Below are 24,031 nucleotides of genomic sequence, written 5' to 3'. Positions count from 1 at the left end.
GCTCATGTGGTGCTGAGGAATCGAACCCAGGGCCTCATGCATGCAAGGCAAGCACTCTACCACTGAGTCACCTTCCCAGCCCCAGAGTAACAGTTTTACCTGAAAAAATTTCTTTTAGATTATCTGCTCACTTATTTGGTTATGTTGTACGACATGGTGGCTAACGCTCAATTAAGAATACTTTCATGCTAGGTACCAGTGGTTCACACCTGTAATTCAAGATACTCAGAAGGCTGAGGTCTGAGGATCACAGTTCAAAGCCAGCCTGGACAGAAAAGTCAGTGAGACTCCTATTTCCAGTAACAATGCAAAGCTAGAAGTGGAGTTGTGACTCAAAGTGGTAGAGTGCCAGTCCTGATGAGGGCCTGAACTCAGGCCCCAAAACCAGCATACACATACAAAAGGGAATACTTTTCTTAGCACTAAAATTACAGTGTATCTCTAAAACAACCCCCCCAATGTAAATTAACTGTGCTAAAATAAAAATACAGTATTGCCTAATTTCAGTACCTTTTTCTCTAGACATTCTGCAAATTTCAGTTGTTTCAGTAGTTTCTTCTGTTTGTTGCTAAACCGATTATCCTGTTCTGCACTTGTCCCCTACAGAAAGACAACAGTGTAAGGATTCAAAGTTAAATTCCTTTATCACCTTTACAGGGCAATGAAGTATACAGAAAAACCATAACTAAGATTCAGATACAAGATGCATTCATTTTCCACAATGTAACTAAATGACACTATTGACTTAAAAATCATTATATGCCCGTAACAGGGCAAATACAATATAGCAATATACAGTATAAAGCTGACACTTTCCCCTTAAGTTTGATTTGTATTCTTTTACTACTGTACTATGCTAAGAGATAAGAAACACTTTTCTATTTAAATATATTGAAGTTCCATCCTTTTCTGAAAGCTAGTATGCTTCCAAAATTATTGTAGCACTGCATAGAAGCCCTGTAAAAAGCAATAAAGAACCTGGAAATGGTATTGTGTTAATTTATCATAACTTTCAAGAATTTGAAATACAAGTTTACCTTGCTTAACAAAATGTCAGAGAAGAATAAAGAAAATTAGAGCTTACAAATATACTATCATCAATGACCACTAAATGTATTATCCTTGTTTGCCTAAATATGGAAATAACTGGCTGTGTGACCTGAAATCTAACTGGTGATTAAGAAAATACTAGTTGGAAAGGAAAAAACCTGAATTATCCTGTAGCCATGCCACTATATACTTGTGTGCTCTCAGAGCAAATCACCTAACTTCTGAGAATGTTTCCTTACTTGAAACAATAGGAATAATGAAGCCAGGAGCCCATGGCTCATGTGTGTAATCCTATCTACTCAGGAGGCTCAGATTTGAGGATCATGGTTCAAAGCCAGCCTGGGCAGAAAAACCTGTGAGACTCTTATCTCCAATTAAGTATCAAAAAAACTCTAAGTGGAGCTGTGGCTCTAGTGGTACAGCACTAGCCTTGAACACAAAAGCTCAGGGACAGACCCTAGACCCTGAGTTCAAGCCCCAAAAATGACACCAAGGGGGTGGGGGGAGGAAACAAATGTCTGTGGAGCTAGGCCAATTACCCTGACCCAATCTTCACTTATTTTATACATGTGTTCAAATGCCTCACTGTACCCTATAAACATGTAGAATTACATACAAGTAAAAATATAAGTATATATTAAGAATAAAATATCAAGCCAGGCATGGTGGTGCATAGCTATAATTCCATCTACTTGGGCCTCAAGTTAAGAGTCAGCCTGGACAAAGCTGGGGAGACCCTATCTCAAAAACAAAAGGGCTGGAGATGGGCTAATGTGGTAGAACACTTGTCTAGCATGCATGAGGCTCTAGATTCAATCCCCAATATCACAAGAAAGACTAATTTTAAGCCGGACACCAGTGGCTCATGCCTGTAATTCTAGCTACTCAGGAGGCTGAGATCTGAGGACCACGGTTCAAAGCCAGCCTGGGCAGGAAAAGTCCATGATACTCTCATCTCCAATTAACCCCCAGAAAACCGGAAGTGGAGCTATGGCTCAAATGATAGAGCACTAGATTTGAGCTGAAGAGCTGAGGGACAGCGCCCAGGCTCCGAGTACAAGCCCCACAACCAACCAAAAGAAAAGAAAAGAAAAAAAGACAAATTCTTAAAGAGTCCAGAAAAAAAAAATGAAAAGAGTAATAGAGGGTTGTATCAGAAGTATATGTTATGGACTGGGAAGTTGGCTCAGTGGTGGAGTGCTTGCCTCACATGCATGAGGCCTTGGGTTCAATTCTTCAGCATCACATTAAAAAAAAGCCGGAAGTGGTGCTGTGGCTCAAGTGGTAGGGCGCTAGCCTTGAGCTGAAGAGTTGAGGGAGTGCCCAGGCCCAGAGTTCAGCCCCCATGACAAAAAAAAGAAAAAAGAAAAGAAGTGTATGTCAAAGACGTCACATGTGAAAGTTGTTCAGTAAAAACATCATTTAAACATTTCTCAAAATATTCAGTACTAGACAACTGCTCCCCCCAAAAAAGTTTTTTTTGGTCAGTCATGGGGCTTGAACTCCAGGCCAGTCACTTGAGTTCTTCAGCTCAAGGCTTAGTGCTCTACGCTTGAGTCACTGTGCCACTTCCGGTTTTCTGGTGGTTAACTGGAGATAAAAGTCTCACCGACTCTCTTGCCCAGGCTGGCTTTGAACCACAATCCTCAGATCTCAGCCTCGAGATTACAGTCATGAGGCACTGGCGCCCAGCTTCTAAAATCTTTTAACTCAGTGCTTAGTTACAGTTTAACTCCTAAATTTAGGGATTTATAGGAATGTATATATAACACAACTCTACCTACTGTATTTAACATATACACTATTACTTTTTCAGCAGCTTCAAAGACAACTGTCATCTTAAAATTTGCAAGTCAACCTCATTTTTATTTCAATGGAATTCTATTCAACTAGAAGTACTACTTGACAGGGTCAAAGTAAACCTTTATTTGCTTCAAAATGTTATACAATATCCAGTAAAAATGTATCCATTAAAAAATCAGATGCAAAGTTACAAGTTGACAGCTCATTAGCAGTGTTCGAACTTGACAAGCTCATGTGAAACTACCATTCAGTTGCTTGCCTGACCTGAGAACAGTTAAACAATTGGTAGGTGCCTTAGGTCACATGCTTGGGCCAACACTGAAACAGCTGATGAAAATCTAGTTGGCAGTTTGGTTTTTTTTTTTTTTTTTTTGGCGGTATTGGAAATACTGCACTTTACATGTTAGGTAAGTGCTCTAAATGCCGGCCTTCTTCCCTCTTCTAATTTTCCATTTAAACACTCACACACTGCAAATGCTCCAGGGGGTGTAAAGTCAACCTGTATTACACTAGGGCGAGATGCTGGCTTTGACCAAGTGGTCCCTCGGCGGTCTACTCTGCACTGACAATTTACCAACCCTTGTACATAACTTTAATCCTACAAGTGTCCCTCCCTCCCTATCTAGAATCTGGACCGGAAGCTCATTTCCCAATAAACGCTTAAGTTCGGGCCCCGAAGACCAGGCAACTTCCCTGCTTACGTTACAGAGCGCCTAAGACAGAATACTTCTAGAGCCATTGAGCTCCAAGAGTTAAAAAGAAAAAGAAAAAAAAAGGGGGGGGGAGGTGCGGGAAGAAATGGGTTCACTTCGTGTCACCCTCGGCCTCTAACCAGAGCCTCCGATTCAAACGTCCCGACCACACACAGATTATCCGAGTTCCCGTCCCCGGAGGGACAGCGAATTGGGCGGGAGCGCTCGTGAACTCTGACCCGGCGTTCGGGCGAAGGCTCACGGGGGGGGGGGGGGGGGGAGGGGGCGCTTTTTACAAAAGAAAACCTCTGAGAGGTCCCCCTTCGCGGGACGCCCTCCCGGGGGGTACCCCCACACAGTGCCCTCCGAGGCTCCCCGCCGTCAGGAGTCGCCTCGGGCTCCCCCGCGGCCTCCCTTCGGGGACTTCCTCCTCAGGGCTCCGCTAGGCCCGGGGACCCCGCGGCAAGCGCGGCGCTCGGCCCGCGGGCCTCGCCGGACCCTCAGCCAGGTACCACTCCGGCCCACTCCCGCCGCCATTTTCCTGCCGCCGCGCCGGGGGGACGATCCCGGAGGAGGAGACTGCGCAGGGGCGCACCGGTCTCCTCACAACGCGCCGGGGGGGGGGCGTCGGTCCCCACCGGGGAGCCTCGGAACCACGCAGGCCTCCCTCCACCGACCACGGTGTCCTGACTCGAGTCTTCCTGCCGGGCCTCCCCCAGAACCCCTTCACCTCAACCTCAGAGCCCCGCGCTTGTACTTACGCGGAAGAATCCCGCGTCCATCTTGCTGCCTCGCTCAGAGATCGCTCCTTATCCCAGGGTGCACCGCGCCGCCGCGACGGAGGGCGGGACCAGCGGAAAAGAGTCGAGGGCCGAGACGCTGCGCGCGCGCGCGCGCACCGCTGCACCCGCCTCGTCCAGCCGACACGAAGCCGCGTCTGCTCAGTGAGCCCGGGGCGCTCCACGCGTGCGCACTTGCTTCTGGGAAAGGCAGGCCCTTGGGGAGCCTCCGCTCTCAGGAGCCAATAGGAAGAGAGATCCCGGAGATCACAGGCCAAAGGATTAGAAGGGAGTGCCGTAGAATAGCCCCGCCCTCCAGATCCTTTTGTGGCGCGTGACCCACCTCGTTCGCTCAACGTGAGTTGACCCATCGTGGGATCCGTAGTGAGGGAAGTTTCCCCACCCCCGCCCCGCCTCCGCCTCCCTCCCGGCCTCAGGGCGCTGAAGAGCGGTTGTCGGGAAAGACGGTGCCCTGCGGGCGACGCCGGCGGCGCCCGCGCGACCTGCCCTCTCGCCGGTCGTAGTGGTCAGGGGAGGCTTTACGAGCTTGCCAGTTACCAGGATTGGCGCTAGAAGAGCCGAGCTTTGCAGTCGGACAGAGAAATCCGCATCCAGCCCAACGGGCTGGGCTGGAATCCGAAGGCGTCCATTAGGAGAGGCCGGGCTTGGGCCGCCGGCGAGGAACCGCGGTCCGAGGCCGCAGGCCGGGGCGGCCGGGGCGGCGCCCGCGCTCGAGTCCCTCGCGCAGTCCTTCCCGGGCCACCATGCCAAGTTCCCTCCTGCACGGACGTTGGCTTCCTGCCTCTGCACCTAGATAGACGCGTGTTGGCTCTCGAAACTTCTACCGGCCATGTGCTGAGACATGCTGGCGGACATCGATCGCCAGCCCAGACTTGGCTCCAGAAATTGAAACCTCATTGGTTAATAGAATAATGGAATATAATACATAGTAGGATGTACATATGTATGTTTATATGTATCTACTACATGGAGGGGCGAAAAGGCCATTGCCAGGCTGCCTCTTCCATTTGCAGACGTCACACGATCAGGCTGATCGGGCAGCCTTCCCCTCATCCCCTCCACACCGAACACAAAAGCCCTAGCTCCTCCCACCGTTTCCCTGAGGCCCAAGCAGTGAGAACTCTCTCTCTCTGTCTCTCTCTCTCTCTCTCTCTCCCTCTGTCTCTCTCTCTCTCTCGTTCTCTGGTTCTTTCTAGGCTGCATGTTAACTCTTGTCCTTTCCACTTCCAAGCCGTTGAGAAACCCATTATGCCAGAATGGAAGTTCAAGGCGCCCTTAACCTGAACTTCGGCTCCACTCTCCTCGTCTGGTCTTCCAGTTTCTTCCCTTTCCACTCAGCATTTGTTCTGAAGATTAAGGCTGGATACAGGTGTCTCATGCCTGTAATCCTAGCTACTCGGGAAGCAATGATTTAAGGATCCCATTTGTAACTGGCTGGGGGCAGGAAAGTCCGGGAGACTCATCTTCAAATAACCAACACAAACCGGAAGTGGGGCTGTGGCTCAAAATGGTAAAGTGCCAGCCTTGAGCAAAAGAGCTCAGGGACAGCACCAAGCCTCAGTGCGCGCACGCGCACACACCACACACACACACACACACACACACACGGGAAAAAGAAGGAGTTAGGATGTAAAGGGTGTGTGGACTGTCCTTCAATGTGGCTGGCCCTCTACCACTTGAGCCACAGCTCCACTTCCATTTTTTTTTTGGTTATTTGGAGATAAGAGTCTCATGGACTTTTTCTTTTTCTGCCCAGGCTGGCTTTGAACCATGATCCTCAGATCTCAGCCTCCTAAGTAGCTAGGATTACAGGCATGAGCCACCAGTGCCCAGGTTGTTTCACTTATTTTAATATTATCTATTCTGCTCACCATACTAGGATAATATAAGCTGCCTAAGGTCAGGGTTTTGTTGAGTTTTGTTCACTAGTGTATTCCCACTACCTACCTACAACCTATAATACAGGCTCTACAAAACTGTGTTGAATGAGGCTCACCTATAATGCCAGCTACAGAGGCTGGTGGGTTATGAATGAGTACAAGGCCAGTCCCAGCAATCCTTGAGACAATGAGTGCTATCTCAAAAACCAAGTACAAAAAACAAAAACAAAACAACCCCAAATACAAACAAGGGTAGAGGGTGTGGTTCAAGTGGTAGAGAATATTACTTGCACTTAGAGAAAGAGAAGTAGACTGTTATGGGGTGGTAGCTAATAGGAGGAGGATGAACTAACAAGGATGAATATTGAATATTGTTGAAATAGATTATTTCCAACTATGAAAATAAAACATTGCTTGGGAAAGGAGGGCAGGGAAGGAGATAAGGGGGAGTGAGATTGATTGGGATACATTGTAAATGTGTATGTGGAACAGTATACATTATCATTCATATATAAGCTATCACACTAAGATTTCTAGCGGTGGTGGTCTGGGGTATACTGGGGCTTGAAATCAGAGTTGTTAGGATGGTAGTCTACAACTGGAACCATACCTCCAGCCTGTTTTTGGCTAGTTATTTGCTTGCAAGGCAAGCACTCTACCACTGAGCCAACCTCCCAGCCCTGTAAGACTCTTATCTTCAAGTAACCACCAGAAAACCAGAAATGGCGCTGTGGCTCAAGTGGCAGAGCACTAGCTTTGAACTGAAGAGCTGAGGGACAGTGACCAGGCCCAGAGTACAAGCCCACAACTGACAAAAAAGGAAAGAAAGGAAGGAAGGAAGGAAGAAAGGAAGAAAGAGAAAGAAAAGACCATATGAAAGCAGCCTAGGGGTTTCTGTCTCACACTTTTCTAGTATTAATCACTAGATGGCGATCTACTCTCTCAGGATAATGTACTAGCAATAAATAACAATGGCACATGGTTATTGGTTTGATTGGCTGTCTTCAGGGAGCCCTTACTGTGTGTTCTTAGATAGTGAGGGACACAAAGGATGAGTAGGACAGGCCTTGGAGAGTTCATGGGGAGCTGGAGGATGTCACTGCAAGCATTCAAGATCAATGTAACAATCTTTTTGCTTTTGTGCCAATTCAAAGACCTCCAGAGATGTGCTGTTCAGACATGGCAATTTTCAAAGAAGAGCTGGAGGAACAAGAATAGTACACACTGCATGGGGCAGGGGAGCCACTGCTGGAGAGCCACTGCTGGAAGTTTTTTGTTTTTTGTTTTTTGGGTCTGGTCGTGGGGCCTGAACTCTGGGCCTGGGCGCTGTCCCTCAGCTCTTCAGCTCAAGGCTAGTGCTCTACCACTTGAGCCACAGTGCCACTTCTGGCTTTTTTTCTTTTTGCTTATGTGTTGCTGGGGAATCGAACCCAGGGCCTCATATATGCAAGGCAAGTGCTCTACCACTGAGCCACCTTCCCAGCCCATGGAAGGTTTTTGTGTGTGTGTGTGTGTGTCTTTTCTTTTTTGGTACTGGGGATTGAACCCAGGACATTGCACTTGCTAGGCAAGCGCTTTGCCACTGAGCTACATCCCAACCCCCATGGAAGTTTTTATTTCTATATTCTGTCTGGATTTACATTACTTATATTTTCCAATATCATCCTTTGCTGTGGATTTTTTTTTTTTTTTTTTGGGTAGGGAGAAGGATTCCTCGTACTGGGGCTTGAACTCAGGGCCTTGCATTGGTGTTTTTGTTCAGGGCTGGCATTCTGCCACTTGAACCACACCTCCATTTCCAGCTACTTGCTGATAACAGTGATCCTTGGATCTCAGCCTCCTGAGCCACCAGTAGTGTTTGGCATCTATAGGATCTTTTTCTTTCCTTCCTTCCTTCCTTCCTCCCTCCCTCCCTCCCTCCCTCCTTTCTTTTTTTCTTTCCTTCTTTTCTTTCTTTCTGTTGGTCTTGGGCTTGAACTCAGGACCTGGGGGCTGTTGCTGAGCTTTTTTGTGCTCAAGGCTAGGGCTATACCACTTGAGCCACAGCACCACTTTCAACTTTTTCTGAGTAGTTTACTGGAGATGTCTTACAGACTTTCCTGACAGGGTTGGCTTTGAACCACAATCCTCAGCTCTCAGCTTCCCAAGTAGGTAGGATTACAGGCATGAGTCTTTGGCACACTGCTTATAAGATCTTAAAACAGCAGTCATTACCATTTTAGTTGACATATTACACACAGCTTTATATTAGTGCTTTAACCAAGTGGTTAAATTGGTCCTTATAAAATAATAACTAGAAGATTAAGGGCTGAATTATACTCTTCCATTCCTATTCTGAAATCCTAACCTGTAGGACCTCAGAATGTGACTGGAGATGGGGTCGTTAAAGAGGATATGAGGTAGGCCTCTGCAATAGGATTCCTTACAAGGGGAAATTCAGATACAGACAGGTACCGAGGGAAGACCACATGCAGACAGAGAAGACAGCCTTCGACAGGCCCAGGGGAGTATCTTTACTCTTGGATTTCTAGCCTCTAGCATTGTGAGGAAATAAATTTCAGTTATGTTGTAGCTGCCAGAGCAAACTCATATATAGATGTCATCCTATGTGGTCATGGTTGCCTGAAAAATCATACAGCCGGCCAACAGCACAACTTACCTTCTGCTTCTGTTGATCACGTTACATTTGACAATATTAGTACATGAGGGTTAAACAGTGGGAAAAAAAAATCTGCCAATCATCCTATGGCCAATGAGCATTCCTCAGTCTGGTCAGTCTCCAAGACCAGGTGAGAGGAAGGGACAGAGAGGTTACAACACACACACACACACACACACACACACACACACACACACACACACACACACACACACACACACACACACACTACTTACTCCCATTGCCTTACAGAACAAACACTGGAAAGCTGGAAGAAAAATGAATACATTGAATGGTGGTTCTGAGATCCATGAAGACAGGGCAGCATTCTGTAAGAACACTGGAGAGAAGCTGGTATGGGAAATCACATCTCTAACCAAGAGGTAATGACAGGACAACTTCAAATTCAAGGCCAGACTGAGCTATACTGGAGACTCTGTCTCTTAAAAACAAAAGAAGAGTTAGGAGCCAGACGCTCACATTTATAATCTAGCTACTCAGGAGGTTTAGATCTGAAGATTACCATTTGTAATCCAAACAGGAAAGTCTCCCCTTGAACTCAGGCCTGGGCACTTTTTTGTGTTGTTGGTCGTGGGGCTTGAACTCTGAACCTGGGTACTGTCTCTCAGCTCTTCAGCTCAAGGTGAGTGCTCTACCACTTGAGTCACAGCACCACTTCTGGTTTTCTGGTAGTTAATTGGAGATGAGTCTCACTGACGTTCCTGCCCAGGCTGGCTTTGAACCTTGATCCTCAGATCAAGGTCTGAGGACCTGGCCCAGCCAGGTCTGATCACTTCTTCGGCTCAAGGCTAGTTGCTCTACCACTTTGAGTCACAGCACCACTTCTGGCTTTTTCTGAATAGTTTATTAGAGATAAGAGTCTCACATAGGCTGGGAATATGACTTAGTGGTAGTGCTTGCCTAGCATGCATGAAGCCCTGGGTTTGATTCCCCAATACCACATAAGCAGAAAAAGCCAGAAATGGAGCTATGGCTGAAGTGGTAGAGTGCTAGTCTTGAGCCAAAGCTCAGGGACAGTGCTCAGGGCCAGAGTTCAAGCCCCAGGACTGACAAAAAAAAAAAAGTCTCACAGACTTTCCTGCCCAGGCTAGCTTCGAACTGTGATCATCAGATCTCAGCCTCCTGAGTAGCTAGGATTACAAGTGTGAGCCACCAGCACCCACCTTAGAGATTCTTATCTCTAATGAAACAAAAAACCAGAAGTGGATCTGTGGCTCAACTGACAGTGCTAGCCTTGAGCAAAAAAAACTACAGCACTTAAGCCCTGAGTTCAAGCACCAGTATGGGCACAAACAAAAAACAAAACAAAATAAAAAACCTAGAAGCTGGGCGCTGGTGGCTCATGCCTGTAATCCTAGCTACTCAGGAGGCTGAGATCTGAGGATCAGGATTCAAAGCCAGCCCAGGCAGGAAAGTCCATGAGACTCTTATCTCCAATTAATTACCAGAAAACCAGAAGTGGTGCTGTGTCTCCAGTGGTAGAGTGCTAGCCTTGTGCTGAAGAGCTGAGGGATAGAGCCCAGGTCCAGAATTCAAGCCCCACAACCAAAAAATAAAAAAATGTGTTTGTAACTTTAGCTAAGTATCATGATCCCACAATATTTTGAAGTTTATGTAATCACGTAATTCAATAAAAAAAATTTAAAAAAAAAGAGCATCAGGAGCGTGGGTTAAATCCATGCATTGAGGAGATGACAAGTTATCCAGTGAAGGACTCTGTGGTGTACCTGAACGTTACTTAGAGGGTTTCATAACAGCAGTCACCTATGATAAACCAGGTCTCTACCTGCTTCTTGTCTGTGTGGACTGATGGTCATTACAAGATCTGCTGAACCACAGCAGTTTGCTGCTTTCTCACCAGGACATGTGCTGGGAGGAGAATGGGTGTTCAGGGACAATGGGCTACAGATCTGAGACAATGCTCCTGCTGTCAACTCCCACCAGTGGGACTCAGACAGTTCCCAGAGACATTTTTGTTGAGTTGCTGTACACCCACAAATAGCTACTTAAGAAGAAAAAAAAAAGACAAAACTCCACAATTTGAGGACTATGTAGAACAGGCATTTAAACACTAACAAATACACAGATATGCCTGTTACTTCATGCAATAGACTAACTTGTTCTTCAGCCTCCAGTCTCTCCCACGCCAGTCCATTCTGCACATTTTAACAGGATTCATCTCCTTAAAGCATAGTTCTTGATGTTTTTGGTTTGTTTGTCAGTCCTGGGGCTTGAAACAGAGCCTGGGCACAATCCTTGAGCTTTTTTTTCTCAAGACTAGTGTTCTACCACTTGACCCACAGCTCTGCTTCTGGCTTTTTACCACTTAGAGATAAGAAGCTCATGGACTTTCTTGACATGGCTGTCTTTGAACCTTGATCTTCTCTGATCTTTTTTGTTTTGTTTTTTTTTTTTTGTTTTATAGGTCGTGGGGCCTGAACTCTAGGCCTGGGCATTGTCCCTCAGCTCTTCAGCTCAAGGCTAGTGCTCTACCACTTGAGCCATAGCACCACTTCCGGTTTTTTCTGCTTCTGTGGTGCTGAGGAATGAAATCCAGTGCCTCATGCAAGGCAAGCACTCTACCACTAGCCACCTTCCCAGTCCTCCTCTCTGATCTTGTCTCATGAGTAGCTAGGATTATAGGCATGAGCCACCCAGCATCTAGCTTTACATCAGAAACTCTTAGAAACCATATCCAAGACATTACAATACCTTTTTTTTTTTTTGGTCAGTCATGGGGCTTGAATGGCTCTGTTTGTGTGTGTGTGTGTTAGTTGTGGGGCCTGAACTCTGGGCCTGGGTGTCCCTCAGCATTTTAGCTCAAGGCTAGTGCTCTACCACTTGAGCCACAGCACCATTTCTGGCTTTTTGTTTATGTGGTTCTGAGGAATTGAACGCAGGGCCTCATGCATGCAAGGCAAGCACTCTACTACTGAGCCACCTTCCCATCCACAGCAATGACTTTAGAAGGAGTTGTTTGGTTTATTTTTGTTTGTTTTGTTCTGTTTTGAGACACAGTCTCATCATTTAGCACAGGCTGGCCTTGAACTCAGGATCCTGCTTCAGCCTCCCAAGTGATGGGGTTGCAGGCATAGGGTTTGCACCTAGCTCAGACTCAAAGCAGCTGTTGGGCATAAAGGGTCTATTATGGGCTGGGAGGGTGGCTAGTGGTAGAGTGTTTGCCTTGCATGTATGAGGCCCTGGGTTTGATTCCTCAGCACCACAGAAGCAGAAAAAACCGGAAGTGGTACTATGGCTCAAGTGGTAGAGCATTAGCCTTGAGCTGAAGAGCTGAAGGACAGCGCCCAGGCCCAGAGTTCAGGCCCCATGACCAACAACAACCACAAAAGGGGGTCTATTATGTGCCTCCCCCAAAAAAGAAAAAAGAATTACAAGTACTATCACTGTGTCAAGAATCCAGACTTAGCATCTTTATGCCTTTAAAAAAATACATCCAATTGCAAAATAACATTGAAATCAAATTACATCACACACATAAACCTTTTATTATTAACCCTCCTTTAAAATTTTTCCAATTTTTAATACATCCCAAGGGACAGTTTTAGAAATAACAATCATCATCCATTTTACCATCAGGTTTCCAATGTCCACTTGCAAGGAAAAGAGACAGGAAGCAGATGGATCCCTCATTGGCCTATCCTACAGAATGACAATATACCCATTGGACTCCTTAGGGTTAGATGAACTGCCTTTATACCAGCTTACCCTCTTCCACCATGTGTGGACTCTACCCAGGGCCTGTCCCACCATGCATGGACCGCTGAGCCGCACCTTTTGCCCGATCACCCCTGAAAATAGGCCTTCTATTGGCCCATCTTAAGTTTTTTGTTTGTTTGTTTTTTTGGGTCCGGTCATGGGGCCTGAACTCTGGGCCTGGGCGCTGTCCCTCAGCTCTTGAGCCACAGCACCACTTCTGGCTTTTTTCTTTTTGCTTATGTGGTGCTGAGGAATCGTACCTAGGACCTCTGGCATGCAAGGCAAGCGCTCTATCACTGAGCCACCTTCCCAGCCCCCATCTTAAATTTTTCCTGTGCTTTTTTTTTTTGGTCCTGTTGTGGGGCTTGAATTCTGGGCCTGGGCACTGTCCCTCAGCTCTTCAGCTCAAGGCTAGCGCTCTACCACTTGAGCTACACCGCCACTTCCGGTTTTCTAGTTGTTTATTGGAGATAGGGGTCTCACGGTCTCTCCTGCCCGGGCTGGCTTTGAACCGTGATCCTCAGCTAGGATTACAGGCGTTAGCCACCGGCGCCCGGCAATGTTTTAATTTTTGACACATCCCCAAATTTTAGAAGTGGAGGGAAATTAACCACAAGTTTCCAATGCCTTTTCGCTAAGCCTGGTAACTTGATTACAATGTAAACAGCCATATGCACTAAAATACTAGATTTTCTTGACTTGCAAAATAAAGAATCCTTAGAAAACCTTTCAACTAAAGTTCCTCTTTAAAACAATGTAATAATCCTTTAAAACATTTGGTAAGGCCCAAACTTGCTGACCCTCCTTGGAGGTTCTCATTGACTAAGTTGCACTTTTAGCCAGATTGCTAGAAAAACCCAAACTTGGCCTGAAGTCACCCACCTCAACTCTCCACCTCCTGCAACTGCAGCTGGGCAAGAGGGGGGTCATACCAGGTTTGGGACCAGCCCAAGGCTGATCCACATTTAAAAGAGGTATCAATTTTAAAACAGAATAAGGCAAGACAAAAACCTAATGAGGGGTTGTCAACATGGCTTAGTGGTAGAGTGTTTGCCTAGCATGCATGAAGCCCTGGGTTTGATTCCTCAGTACCACATAAAAAGAAAAGGCGGGAAGTGACCCTGTGGTTCAAGTGGTAGAGCGCACACCTTGAACAAAAGAAGCTCAGGAACAGTGTCCAGGCCCTGAGTTCAAGTCTCAGGACTGGAAAAGAAAAGAAAAAGAGGGGCTGGGAAGGTGGCTCAGTGGTAGAGCTCTTGCCTTGCATGCCTGAGGCCCTGGGTTCCATTCCTCAGCACCACATAAGCAAAAAGAAAAAAGCCGGAAGTGGCGCTGTGGCTCAAGTGGTAGAGCTCTAGCCTTGAGCTGAAGAGCTAAGGGACAGCGCCCAGGCCCAGAGTTCAGGCCCCACAACTGGACCAAAAAAAAGAAAAGAAAAGAAAAGAAAAAGAAACCTAGTGAGTCCATAGCTCATCCCTACCAAGAACTCTAAGTCTGCCCAGTGGGTTTGCCACTCCTGCTCAGCAAACTGAATCCAGAGTCTGTTGAGTGAGCCTGCCACTCCCATTCAGCAAGCCCAACTCACCAACTCCTTTACAGTTTGGGAGCACTATCAGATGCCAGGCAGGTAGACCAGAGACCCGCAGCCATGGCCGGACCAGATGCCAGGTAGGGCTCCTCCGCAACCACAGCCAGACCAGGTGCCAGGTTGGGGAACCCCCCTCCCCCAACCATGAGCAAACTAGGCACCAGGTGGTGAGTAGTCTCCCCCAACCACAGCTTTATGCCGGGTAGTCTCTTACCCTACCACATCCCTAAAGAACACACCACCTCATGGTGCTGTTGCACCCTTGGAGGTAGGGGGTGGGTTCCCAAGTGCATCCCCTCCCCATCATCTCCACTGTTCCAGATGGATCCATCCCCAGAATTCAGAAGGCATGCAAACAGAAGACAAGACAAACAGAGACTTACTTCCGGAAGATCTCTGAGTGACTCCAGAAAGATTGTTTTTGGCTATCACATCTGGTGTTGGCAGGCTGGCTGTCAGAGGAGCAGCAAGTCCTTGGGGGCCTCCCCTGGGGGGTTTCCGACTCCGGGCAGCCAGCTCCCCGAGGCCGTCCGCCAGCGAGGCTTCGAGGAACCCAGGTGCCCTCCTTGGCACGGGGGTCTGGGTGACTGGTTTCCCGGTCAGGGAACCATGTGTTGTGTGGTAAATTATACCTTAAGTCAGATATAAAGCCAGATCTAAGTGGAGAAAGTCAGATATAAAGTCAGATATAAATGGAGAAACTACATTTTGAGAGGTTGAATTTTGGAATCTTTATTGTAGCACTAGTGGTCTGCAGGCAGCCAGTTACAAAGACCTACAGCCTTTTTTATTTTGGTTCCAGTCCAGGGGCTCGAACTCAGGGCCTGGGCACTGTTCCTGAGCTCTTTTTGCTCAAGGCTAGCACTCTACTACTTGAGCCTCAGAGCTACGTCTGGCTTTTTTTTGTTGTTGTTGTTGTTGGAGATAAGAGTCTTTTTTCTTTTATTTTTTTTTTGCTGGTCGTGGAGCTTGAACTCTGGGCCTGGGCACTGTCCTGAGCTCTTCAGCTCAAGGCTAGCGCTCTACCACTTGAGCCATAGCACCCACTTCCAGCTTTTTCTGCTTATGTGGTGCTGAGGAATCGAACCCAGGGCCTCATGCATGCAAGGCAAGCACTCTACCCCTGAGCCACATTCCCAGCCCCTCTTACAGCCCAGGCTGACTTCAAACCCACAGCCTCAGATTTCAACCTCCCAAGTAGCTATGATTACAGATGTGAGTCACCAGCAACCAGCAATAAATGGAAGTCTTTATTTTATTTGTTTGTTTTTTTGGGTCCGGTCATGGGGCCTGAACTCTGGGCCTGGGCACTGTCCCTCAGCTCTTCAGCTCAAGGCTAGCGCTCTACCACTTGAGCCACAGCGCCACTTCTGGCTTTTTTCTTTTTGCTTATGTGGTGCTGAGGAATCGAACCGAGGGCCTCAGGCATGCAAGGCATGCGCTCTACCACTGAGCCACCTTCCCAGCCCCTAAATGGAAGTCTTTAGAAGAGGGATGGACTTGTTAGATCTAAACAACTGAAATCGACATAACACATGTTTGATTTAAATTGTTTTATTTTTAAGCTTTTATGTTTAAGCATTTAATACTTTTAATTGATTTGGTGACCGTACAGAGCAGATGTCCCATTATAAAAGGCACACAGGGAGCCAGCTGCCGGCCCCTGGGAAGGGGAGCATGTATTCATGTATTTAGTAGCACCTCAATTTGCACACAGGAGTGTCCTGGGAGGTTTGAGTTATGTTCATCAGTGAAAAGCAAGACATTAAAATATTTTTTTTTTTTCTCTCCCCACACTGTTCCTCCTCCCTCCTCCATATCCAAGCCTTGTTCATTTGGCAAACCGACATTATACTGGGACAACCCCAGGAAGGTTCCTCTGTGGACACAGGCTCTAATAGTTTCAGAGCTAGAACGTGCCAAACCATCTTTTTATGTTATTGTTTTGCTGGTACCAGAGCTTGAACTCAGTGCCTCAATTCTCACTTGTGTTTTCCACTCAAGGCTGGTGCTTTACCATTTGATCCATACCTCCACTTCTGGTCTTTGGCTGGTTAATTGGAGATAAGAGTCTCACAGACTTTGCTGCCCTGGCTGGTTTTGACAGTTGATCTTCAGATCTCAGCCTCCTAAATAGCTAGGATTACAGCTGTGAGCCACCAACACTGAGCTTAAAACCCAACTTTTTAAGATGGGGAGGGGGAGCTATATAAATGGACTTATTAGTTATAAGACACATTCTGGTTTCAGAATCATTAAAATGTAACCAAAATGAATGTCTTGAACTAAAGAAGTACTTAACAGGGCTGGTTCCCATCTATAAAGTGTCTGCTGGGGGCCAGGCACTATACTGCTTTTCTAACAGCCCAAAGAGCAGATGTTGCCATTTCTACTTCCTGGTCAAGAAACCATCTGAGCATAGAGAATCTGAATCATGTTTTCCAAGGCCATACAACAAGCTTCAAGGGAAGGCTTCTTAATTCCAAAATATTTACCCTTATCAGCAGATTGTCCTCTGGCTTAAGGGTCAGAGGTCAGCTCTCCACAGAGAAATGGTTTGTGAATGGGATGCTTTGAATGTGTTTCCGGTCTCTCAAAGGTGACCAGGAAAGGCACAGGTGCACAGGAAGCACTAAGTTATTAGTCTTTTAGCTTTTGTCTCAGTCTCTGGCTGTCAAAGAACAGTTAGGGCTTCTCAGAATCCAAATAAAGAGGAACCGGGGTTATTGATAATTGCTACCATACCAAGCTCTTGTAACTTTTCTTCTTTCCCTCTTTTCTTCTTCCCTCCCTCCTTGGCCTCCCCCCACCCCCTCCAGTACTGAGATTTTAAACTCAGAGCCTTATGCTTTGTTAGGCAGGGGCTTAGCTGCTCTACCCTTTGAATCATACCCCTAACTCTCTTGTAACCTTTTTTTTTTGTCAGTCTTGGGGCTTGAACTCTAGGCCTGGGCTCTTCAGCTCGAGGCGAGTGCTCTACCACTGGAGCCATAGCACCACTTCCATTTTTTGGTTGCTGTTGGTTGTAAGGTTTGAGCTCAGGGCCTACGCACTGTCCCTGAGCCTCCTTGTGCTCAAGGTATCATTCTGCCACTTTGAGCCACAGTGCCACTTCCAGTTTGTTTAATATAATTTTTTTTCTCTTTTCATTTTCTTTCATTTATGTGGTATTGAAGAATTGAACCGAGGGCTTCATACATGCTAGGCAAGCACTCTATCACTAAGCCACATTCCCAGCCCTCACTTCTGGTTTTTGAGTGGTTAATTGGAGCTAAGAGTCTTACGGAGACTTTTCTGTCCTGGTTGGCTTCCAACCACGATCCCCAGATCTCAGGTTCCAGAGTAGTTAGGTGTGAGCCACTGGTGCCCTAGTTTGTAACCTTTTTTCTTTCTTTTTTTTTTTTTTGGTTGGTCATGGGACTTGTACTCTGGGCCTGGGCACTGTCCCCGAGCTCTTCAGCTCCAGGCTAGCCCTCTACCACTTGAGCTACAGCACCATTTCTGCTTTTCTGGTGGTTAATTGGAGATAAGAATCTCACTTGCCTTCCAGGGCTGGCTTTGAACTGTGATCCTCAGATCTCAGCCTCCTGAGTAGCTAGGATTATAGGTGTGAGCCACTGGTACCCAGCTTGTAATCTTTCTTAAGGGGGAGAAACAGGGTGAACTGTCAATTCAAACTAGCCGTAGTCATCTTGTACTGCAGCAGGTTAAACATGACCATATTTGTTTTCTGAGTAGTTAGCTCAGGTTAGTTCTCTGGGCCCTGCTCCCCGCCACAGGATCAACTAACTGTCTTGCTCTGCATAGCTGGGCAGATGGCAGATCCAAGCTGGTCCCTCTGGCAGACCCAGAGTGCCTCTCTCAGGAGTGTTTGCTGACTCTTGAGCAGGAGAATCAGGACAATGTCTACCTGTCTTTCTGTTTGCCTGTCTGCTTGGTTGTTTATCTACCTAGAGCAATGTAGGGAGAGAACCAAAGCCATATCCCCCACCTCAACAGATGACAAAAGAGCATTGTACAGCCTTTCGGGGAAGGTGCCAGCAGGGATGTGGACATGGCTGGGTAGGGGGGAGCAGAACCAGGTAAAGGGATGCAGCGATGGTATGAAGGATGCTTTGGCACAGCTGAACAGAAGGAACTCCTATGAAGCTGCCAGGCAGAGAAGTATGCTTTGGGGTCTGACTGGAGAAAGCTCTTCAGATAGAGGTGGGGTGGGAATGAAGGGTCGCACTGGGGCAGAGGTCACCGAGTCTCTGAGGGCAGGTCTACAGGACTGAAGGTCACAGTTGCGGGCTGCTGTTGGCTGTTGGGGTCTACGGCGGGAGGGGTAGCTGGCTTGGGGCCCTTGGGCTCCAGTTCTCGCCTGGTCCTCATTCTCCTGTAATGAGACAGGAACACCTGGGTAAGTGTCTTCCCTCCTGGGTGGTGGGGAGCAGGCTCAGTGGCTACAGTGCTGGTGACAAGATTAGTGTAGATCCCTGTAAAATCACATTGATTCAATGTCACCCACAGAATATTACAACTGTGAAGGATGGTGGGTGTCTCTAGTGTGACTCCTGCAACTATTTTTTTCCTCTCAAATCAATAGAATTATTGCATTGGTTTTTTTGTTTTGTTTTGTTTTTTGTTTTTTTGGGTCTGGTTGTGGGGCCTGAACTCTGGGCCTGTGTGCTGTCCCTCAGCTCTTCAGCTCAAGGCTAGCACTCTACCACTTGAGCCACAGCGCCACTTCCGGCTTTTTTTTCTGCTTATGTGGTGCTGAGGAATCGAACCCAGGGCTTCAGGCATGCAAGGCAAGCGCTCTACCACTGAGCCACCTTCCCAGCCCATCTTATTGCATTGTTGTAGTACCACAAATTGGTATCAGGATCCTACATGGTATTTCTGAAGCCAGGTTAACTTATGTCTTACTCATCAGCCCACTGATGGAACCATTCCACATTTTTCTGATAGCCTTGTTTGTTTGTAACTGTTGTTGCTTGCTGAATCAAAGCACCTGGGTTTGAAACAAGTTCAACCATCATTTCTTTTAAGGATGAATTCATCTTTCTGGGATTGAGTTACTGGACAAGCCACATCTTTCCTTATGCAAACTCTGTGGATATATTTCTCACCTAAGAAGTTTTAGATTTCAACTAGAGACTCATTCTCCTGAGTAACTATATAGATGGGGAAGTGAGCACACCCAGACTTCATTTTGTAACGGAAGCCCAGTGGAACACTGGCGGTTGTGTACATATCTACAGAAAACCAGTTCCTTTTTTAAAATTTTTTTTCTCTATTTTATTAAAGAAGGAAGGAAAGATAGAGGAAGGAAGTTAGGGAGGAAGGAAGGAAGGAAGAAGGAAGGAAAGAAGGAAGGAAGGAAAGAAGAAAGGAAGGAAGGAAGGAAGGAAAGGAGGGAGAGAAGCAATTTCCTAAAGTCTTTGTGGATGCTCTAATGTTGGGCTAGGTGCTCTTCTTGGATCCTCTGCAGACTCAGGGCAGTGGAACATTTGTGGGAATATCTTTTTGTTGTTGTTGGTCGTGGGGCTTGAACTCTGGGCCTGGGCGCTCTCCCTCAGCTCTTCAGCTAAAGGCTGGTGCTTTTTCTGCTTATGTGGTGCTGAGGAATCGAATCCAGGGCCTCATGCATGCAAGGCAAGCACTCTGCCACTGAGCCACCTTCCCAGCCCTTTTGAGATTTTTCTTTTTGGTCAGTTGTGGGGCCTGAACTCTGGGCCTGGGTGCTGTCCCTCAGCTCTTCAGCTCAAGGCTAGAGCTCTACCACTTGAGCGACAGCGCCACTTCTGGCTTTTTCTGCTTATGTGGAATCGAACCCAGGGCCTCATGCATGCAAAGCAAGCACTCTACCACTGAGCCACCTTCCCAGCCCCAACAAGTTCCTTTCTTTCCCACTATTTTGTCAACCTGGAGGATCTTCTTTTTCTTTCTAAGGGGATTGAAATCCCTCTGGAGGGTTTTTCAGGGGGTCTTCTTGATCACTGTGTGTCCCTTTAGAGGGAGATCATTTTCTGGAATGTGGACAGTCTGCTGAGAATAGAAAGAGGGCCTACAACTTTTTGTCTGAGATTTGTTCTTACTCAGGAATAAACTATCAGAAAAATGGTTGTATTCAAAACAGAATGAAGTTGTAATATTTTTTTTTTGTTGTTCCTGTCCTGGGACTTGAACTCAAGAGCCTGGGAGCAAATCCCTGAGCTCAAAGCTAGCGCTCTACCACTTAAGCCACAGCTCCACTTCTGGCTTTTTGGGGCTTAATTAGTGATAAAAGTTGCATGGACTTTCCTGGCTAGGTTGGCTTCACTCGGTGATTCTCAGATCTCAAGTAACTACAAGTAACTACAAATGTGAACCACCAGTCCCTGGCTTATTTTATTCTTTATTCTTTCCCCTGTTGGTCATGGGGCTTGAACTCAGGGCCTGGGCGCTGTCCCTGAGCTTTTGTGCTCAAAGGTAGCGCTCTATCACTTTGAGCCACAGTGCCACTTCTGGTTTTCCGGTGGTTAATTGGAGTTAAGAGTCTCATGGACTTTTCTGGGTTGGCTTCAAACCATGATCCTCAGATTTCAGCCTCCTAAGTAGCTAGGATTACAGGTATGAGCCATTGGCGCCCAGCAATTTTATAACTTTATTCATATGTGTTTACTTATTTACTGGGGGGTGAGTTTGAACTCACCACTTCACACTGGCTAGGGAAGTGCTCTACCATGAAAGCCATGCCTTCAGCTAAAAAATGTTTAAAAATAACATTTATTATTATTAATATTATTTGGTTGTTGGTGGTGATCGTGGCGCTTGAACTCTGGGCCTGGGCACTGTCCCTCAGCTCTTCAGCTCAAGGCTGGTGCTCTACCACTTGAGCCACAGTGCCACTTCTGGTTTTCTGAGTGGCTTGTTGGAGATAAGAGTCTCAGGGACTTTCCTTCCCTGGCTGGCTTTGAACCATGATCCTCAGATCTCAGCCTCCTGAGTAGCTAGGATTACAGGTGTGTATTATTAGTAGTAGTAGTAGTTCTACTACTGCTACCTCATGAATGATGGCAGTTTTTTCTCTGAAACCACGTGAGCTGGGTGTGAATCCCAACTCTGTTGAATAGGGCTGGATGACCAGACCAGACGGATCCCAGGCCCCATGACCTCCCATACCTGTTATACAGCTTGAGCAGGATCAGAACCACGGTGAAGATGATGATGACAACCACCACAATGGCAGCAACGATGGCTCCTGAACCTATGGAGAGGGAGGAGCGAAAGTGTGGACAGGGAGGGGCCCCACTGTGCCATCTGACATTGTTTGGATATCAAGTGTCTCCTCAAAACTAGCATGAAAACTTGGTCTTTCACTGGTGGATCTGATCCTTGAGAGGTGACTGGATCATAAGGACTCTGCCCTGATCAATGGATCAATCTACTGGTCTACTGATGGACACTCCCTGGGAGGGGGTGAGGCCTGAAGCGTGGGACTAAGTAGAGAAAGTAGATCAGAGGGAGCAGGGTGGTTGCTCTCAAGGGCTGAAGAGTTCATCTTTTCTCGTGCTAGTATTGGGGCTTGAACTCAAGGCCTAAGCACTATCCATTAGCTTTTTAGCCCAAGGCTAGTGCTCTACTACTTGAGCCACAGCTCCACTTTCACCTTTTTTTTTTGGGGGGGGGTTAATTAGAGATAAGAGTATCACAAACGTTCCTGCCTAGGCTGTCTTTTAGCCTCTATCCTCAGATCTGAGTCTCCTGAGTAGCAAGGATTACAGGTGTGAGCGTACTTTTCTTCATGACTTTGGACGGCCACACAGTATTGTCATTGTTTGGATGAACTATAATCTATTCACCAACTTCCTGTTGATGATGTTCTTGTTGTTTTCAGTTTTTTACTCTTAAAAACTAGCAAGGTAGGGGCTGGGAAGGTGGCTCAGTGGTAGAGCGCTTGCCTTACATGCCTGAGACCTTGGGTTCGATTCCTCAGCAACACATAAGCAAAAAGAAAAAAAAAGCCAGAAGTGGCGCTGTGGCTCAAGTGGTAGAGTGCTAGCCTTGAGCTGAAGAGCTGAGGGACCAGCGCCCAGGCCCAGAGTTCAGGCCCCACAACCGGACCCAAAAAAAAAAACAAAAAAAACAACAACAAAAAAACAACAACTAGCAAGGTAGGGAGTGGGGATGTGGCTTAGTGGTAGAGTGCTTGCCTAGCATGCATGAAGACCTGGGTTTGATTCCTCAGTACCACATACACAGAAAAAGGCAGAAGTGGTGCTATGGCTCAAGTGGTAGAGTGCTAGCCTTAAGCAAAAGCTTGGGGACAGTGCCTAGGCCCTGAGTTCAAGCCCTAGAACTGGAAAAAAAAAAAAGAAAAAAGAAAAACGTAGCAAGCAAGCCAGGCACTGGTGGCTTACACCTATAATCCTAGCTACTCAGGAGGCTGAGATCTGAGGATCCCAGTTCAAAGCCAGCCCTGGCAGGAAAATCCATGAGACCTTTTTTTTTTTTTTTTTGGTCCTGGTGCCTGAACTCTGGGCCTGGGTGCTGTCCCTCAGCTAGTGCTCTACCACTTGAGCCACAGGGCCACTTCTGGCTTTTTCTGCTTATGTGGTGCTGAGGAATCAAACCCAGGACTACATGAGTGCAAGATAAGTACTCTACCACTGAGCCACCTTCCCAGCCCTGAGTTCATGAGACTCTTATCTCCAACAAACCACTCAGAAAACTGGAAATGGCACCTTGGCTCAAGTGGTAGATCTCTTGCCTTGAGCTGAAGAGCTGAGGGACAGCGCTCAGGCCCAGAGTTCAAGCCCCATGACTGACCAAAAAATAAAATGAAAAGAGAGAGAGAGAGTCAGGCAGGGCACTGGTGGCTCACACTTACAAACCTTGCCACTGAGGAGGCTGAGTTCTGAGGATCACAGCTTAAAGCCAGCTGGGCAGGAAGAGTTGTGAGACTCTTTTTTTTTTTTTGTCGGCCGTGGGGCTTGAACTCTGGGCCTGGGCGCTGTCCCTCAGCTCTTCAGCTCAAGGTGAGCGCTCTACCACTTGAGCTACAGCGCCACTTCCAGTTGTGAGACTCTTATCTCCAATTAACCACCTAAAAACTGGAAGTAGAGCTGTGGCCCAAAGTGGTAAAGCACTAGTTTGAGCAAAAGAACACAGGGATAGTGCCCAGGACTGGCAAAAAATAATAAAATAAAAAGAGAGAGATTCAGATGTCCATTGTCTTTTAGATGCCCAGATGCTGTAATGAAAACAACAGTAATAGCAGCAACAGCAATAATAATGCTTGTCAGTGCTTAGTGTGAGCTAGTGTCCATCTCCGCCCTTCCCCTGGGTTTCTTGGGTTCCCATAGTCCCTTGGTGGCAGCATCCTTAAAACCCATCTCACAAGCTCAAAGCAAAGAAGGCTTGCATTCAATTCAAGGTCATGCAGTTGGCCAGTGGCAGAATTCGAATCAAACCCAGTGCTCTATGTTCTTGGCCTCTACACAGCAGCAGCTGACGTGGCACTGACCTGTCCACCCACCCCCAGTGCCCTGGCCACACTGACATACTCTTATACAGGAAGTCTTCTCCCCTGGTGGTCATGTTCAAGGAGAAGACAGCATCTCCCAAAGTTGTGGCTGTGGTCATCTTGATCCTGGTGAGGACAAAGAAGAAAGCACTTAAAACCTTGGTAATCCTTATTGACTCTTGGTGTCTGGCTTCATGACTGAACTATTCAAGACCCAGGCTGCTCTCATACTCATGATCCTCCTGTCTCAGTCTCTCAAGTGTTGGGATTATAGGTGTGTGTTACCATGCCTGGCCAAACATGCTATAGGAAATATAAGACCCATTCT

The 24,031-nt window shown here is 47.0% G+C and overlaps 2 protein-coding genes across 14 annotated transcripts in view; both read right to left on the bottom strand.

Annotated features, from left to right (window-relative positions):
- Srrm1 (serine and arginine repetitive matrix 1) overlaps positions 1–4,412 on the bottom strand; it is a 35,810-nt gene extending 31,398 nt beyond the window's left edge. For all 13 annotated transcript variants that reach the window (XM_042688465.1, XM_042688469.1, XM_042688466.1 and 10 more), the window contains exons 1-2: positions 4,307–4,412; positions 511–600 (exon numbers count right to left, since the gene is read on the bottom strand). In XM_042688465.1, the coding sequence (XP_042544399.1) occupies positions 511–600; positions 4,307–4,327 (111 nt within the window). In that variant the 5' untranslated portion in view covers positions 4,328–4,412. The remainder of the gene's footprint in view (positions 1–510; positions 601–4,306) is intronic.
- A 13,801-nt stretch (positions 4,413–18,213) lies between these two features.
- Positions 18,214–23,824, bottom strand: LOC122115319 (non-compact myelin associated protein). Its single transcript, XM_042688738.1, has 3 exons — positions 23,744–23,824; positions 21,360–21,444; positions 18,214–18,588 (listed from the first exon to the last, which is right to left on the bottom strand). Exons 1-3 carry the CDS (start codon positions 23,820–23,822, stop codon positions 18,453–18,455), a joined length of 300 nt encoding a protein of 99 aa, XP_042544672.1. The 5' UTR covers positions 23,823–23,824; the 3' UTR covers positions 18,214–18,452.
- Between the last annotated feature and the right edge of the window lie 207 nt (positions 23,825–24,031).

The sequence above is a fragment of the Dipodomys spectabilis genome, unplaced genomic scaffold (assembly GCF_019054845.1).
Source record: "Dipodomys spectabilis isolate Male_0828 unplaced genomic scaffold, ASM1905484v1 ptg000118l, whole genome shotgun sequence".
NCBI lineage: Eukaryota > Metazoa > Chordata > Mammalia > Rodentia > Heteromyidae > Dipodomys > Dipodomys spectabilis.
The sequence above is the reverse complement of the archived record's forward strand: the minus strand, read 5'-3'. Positions and strand labels throughout refer to the sequence as shown.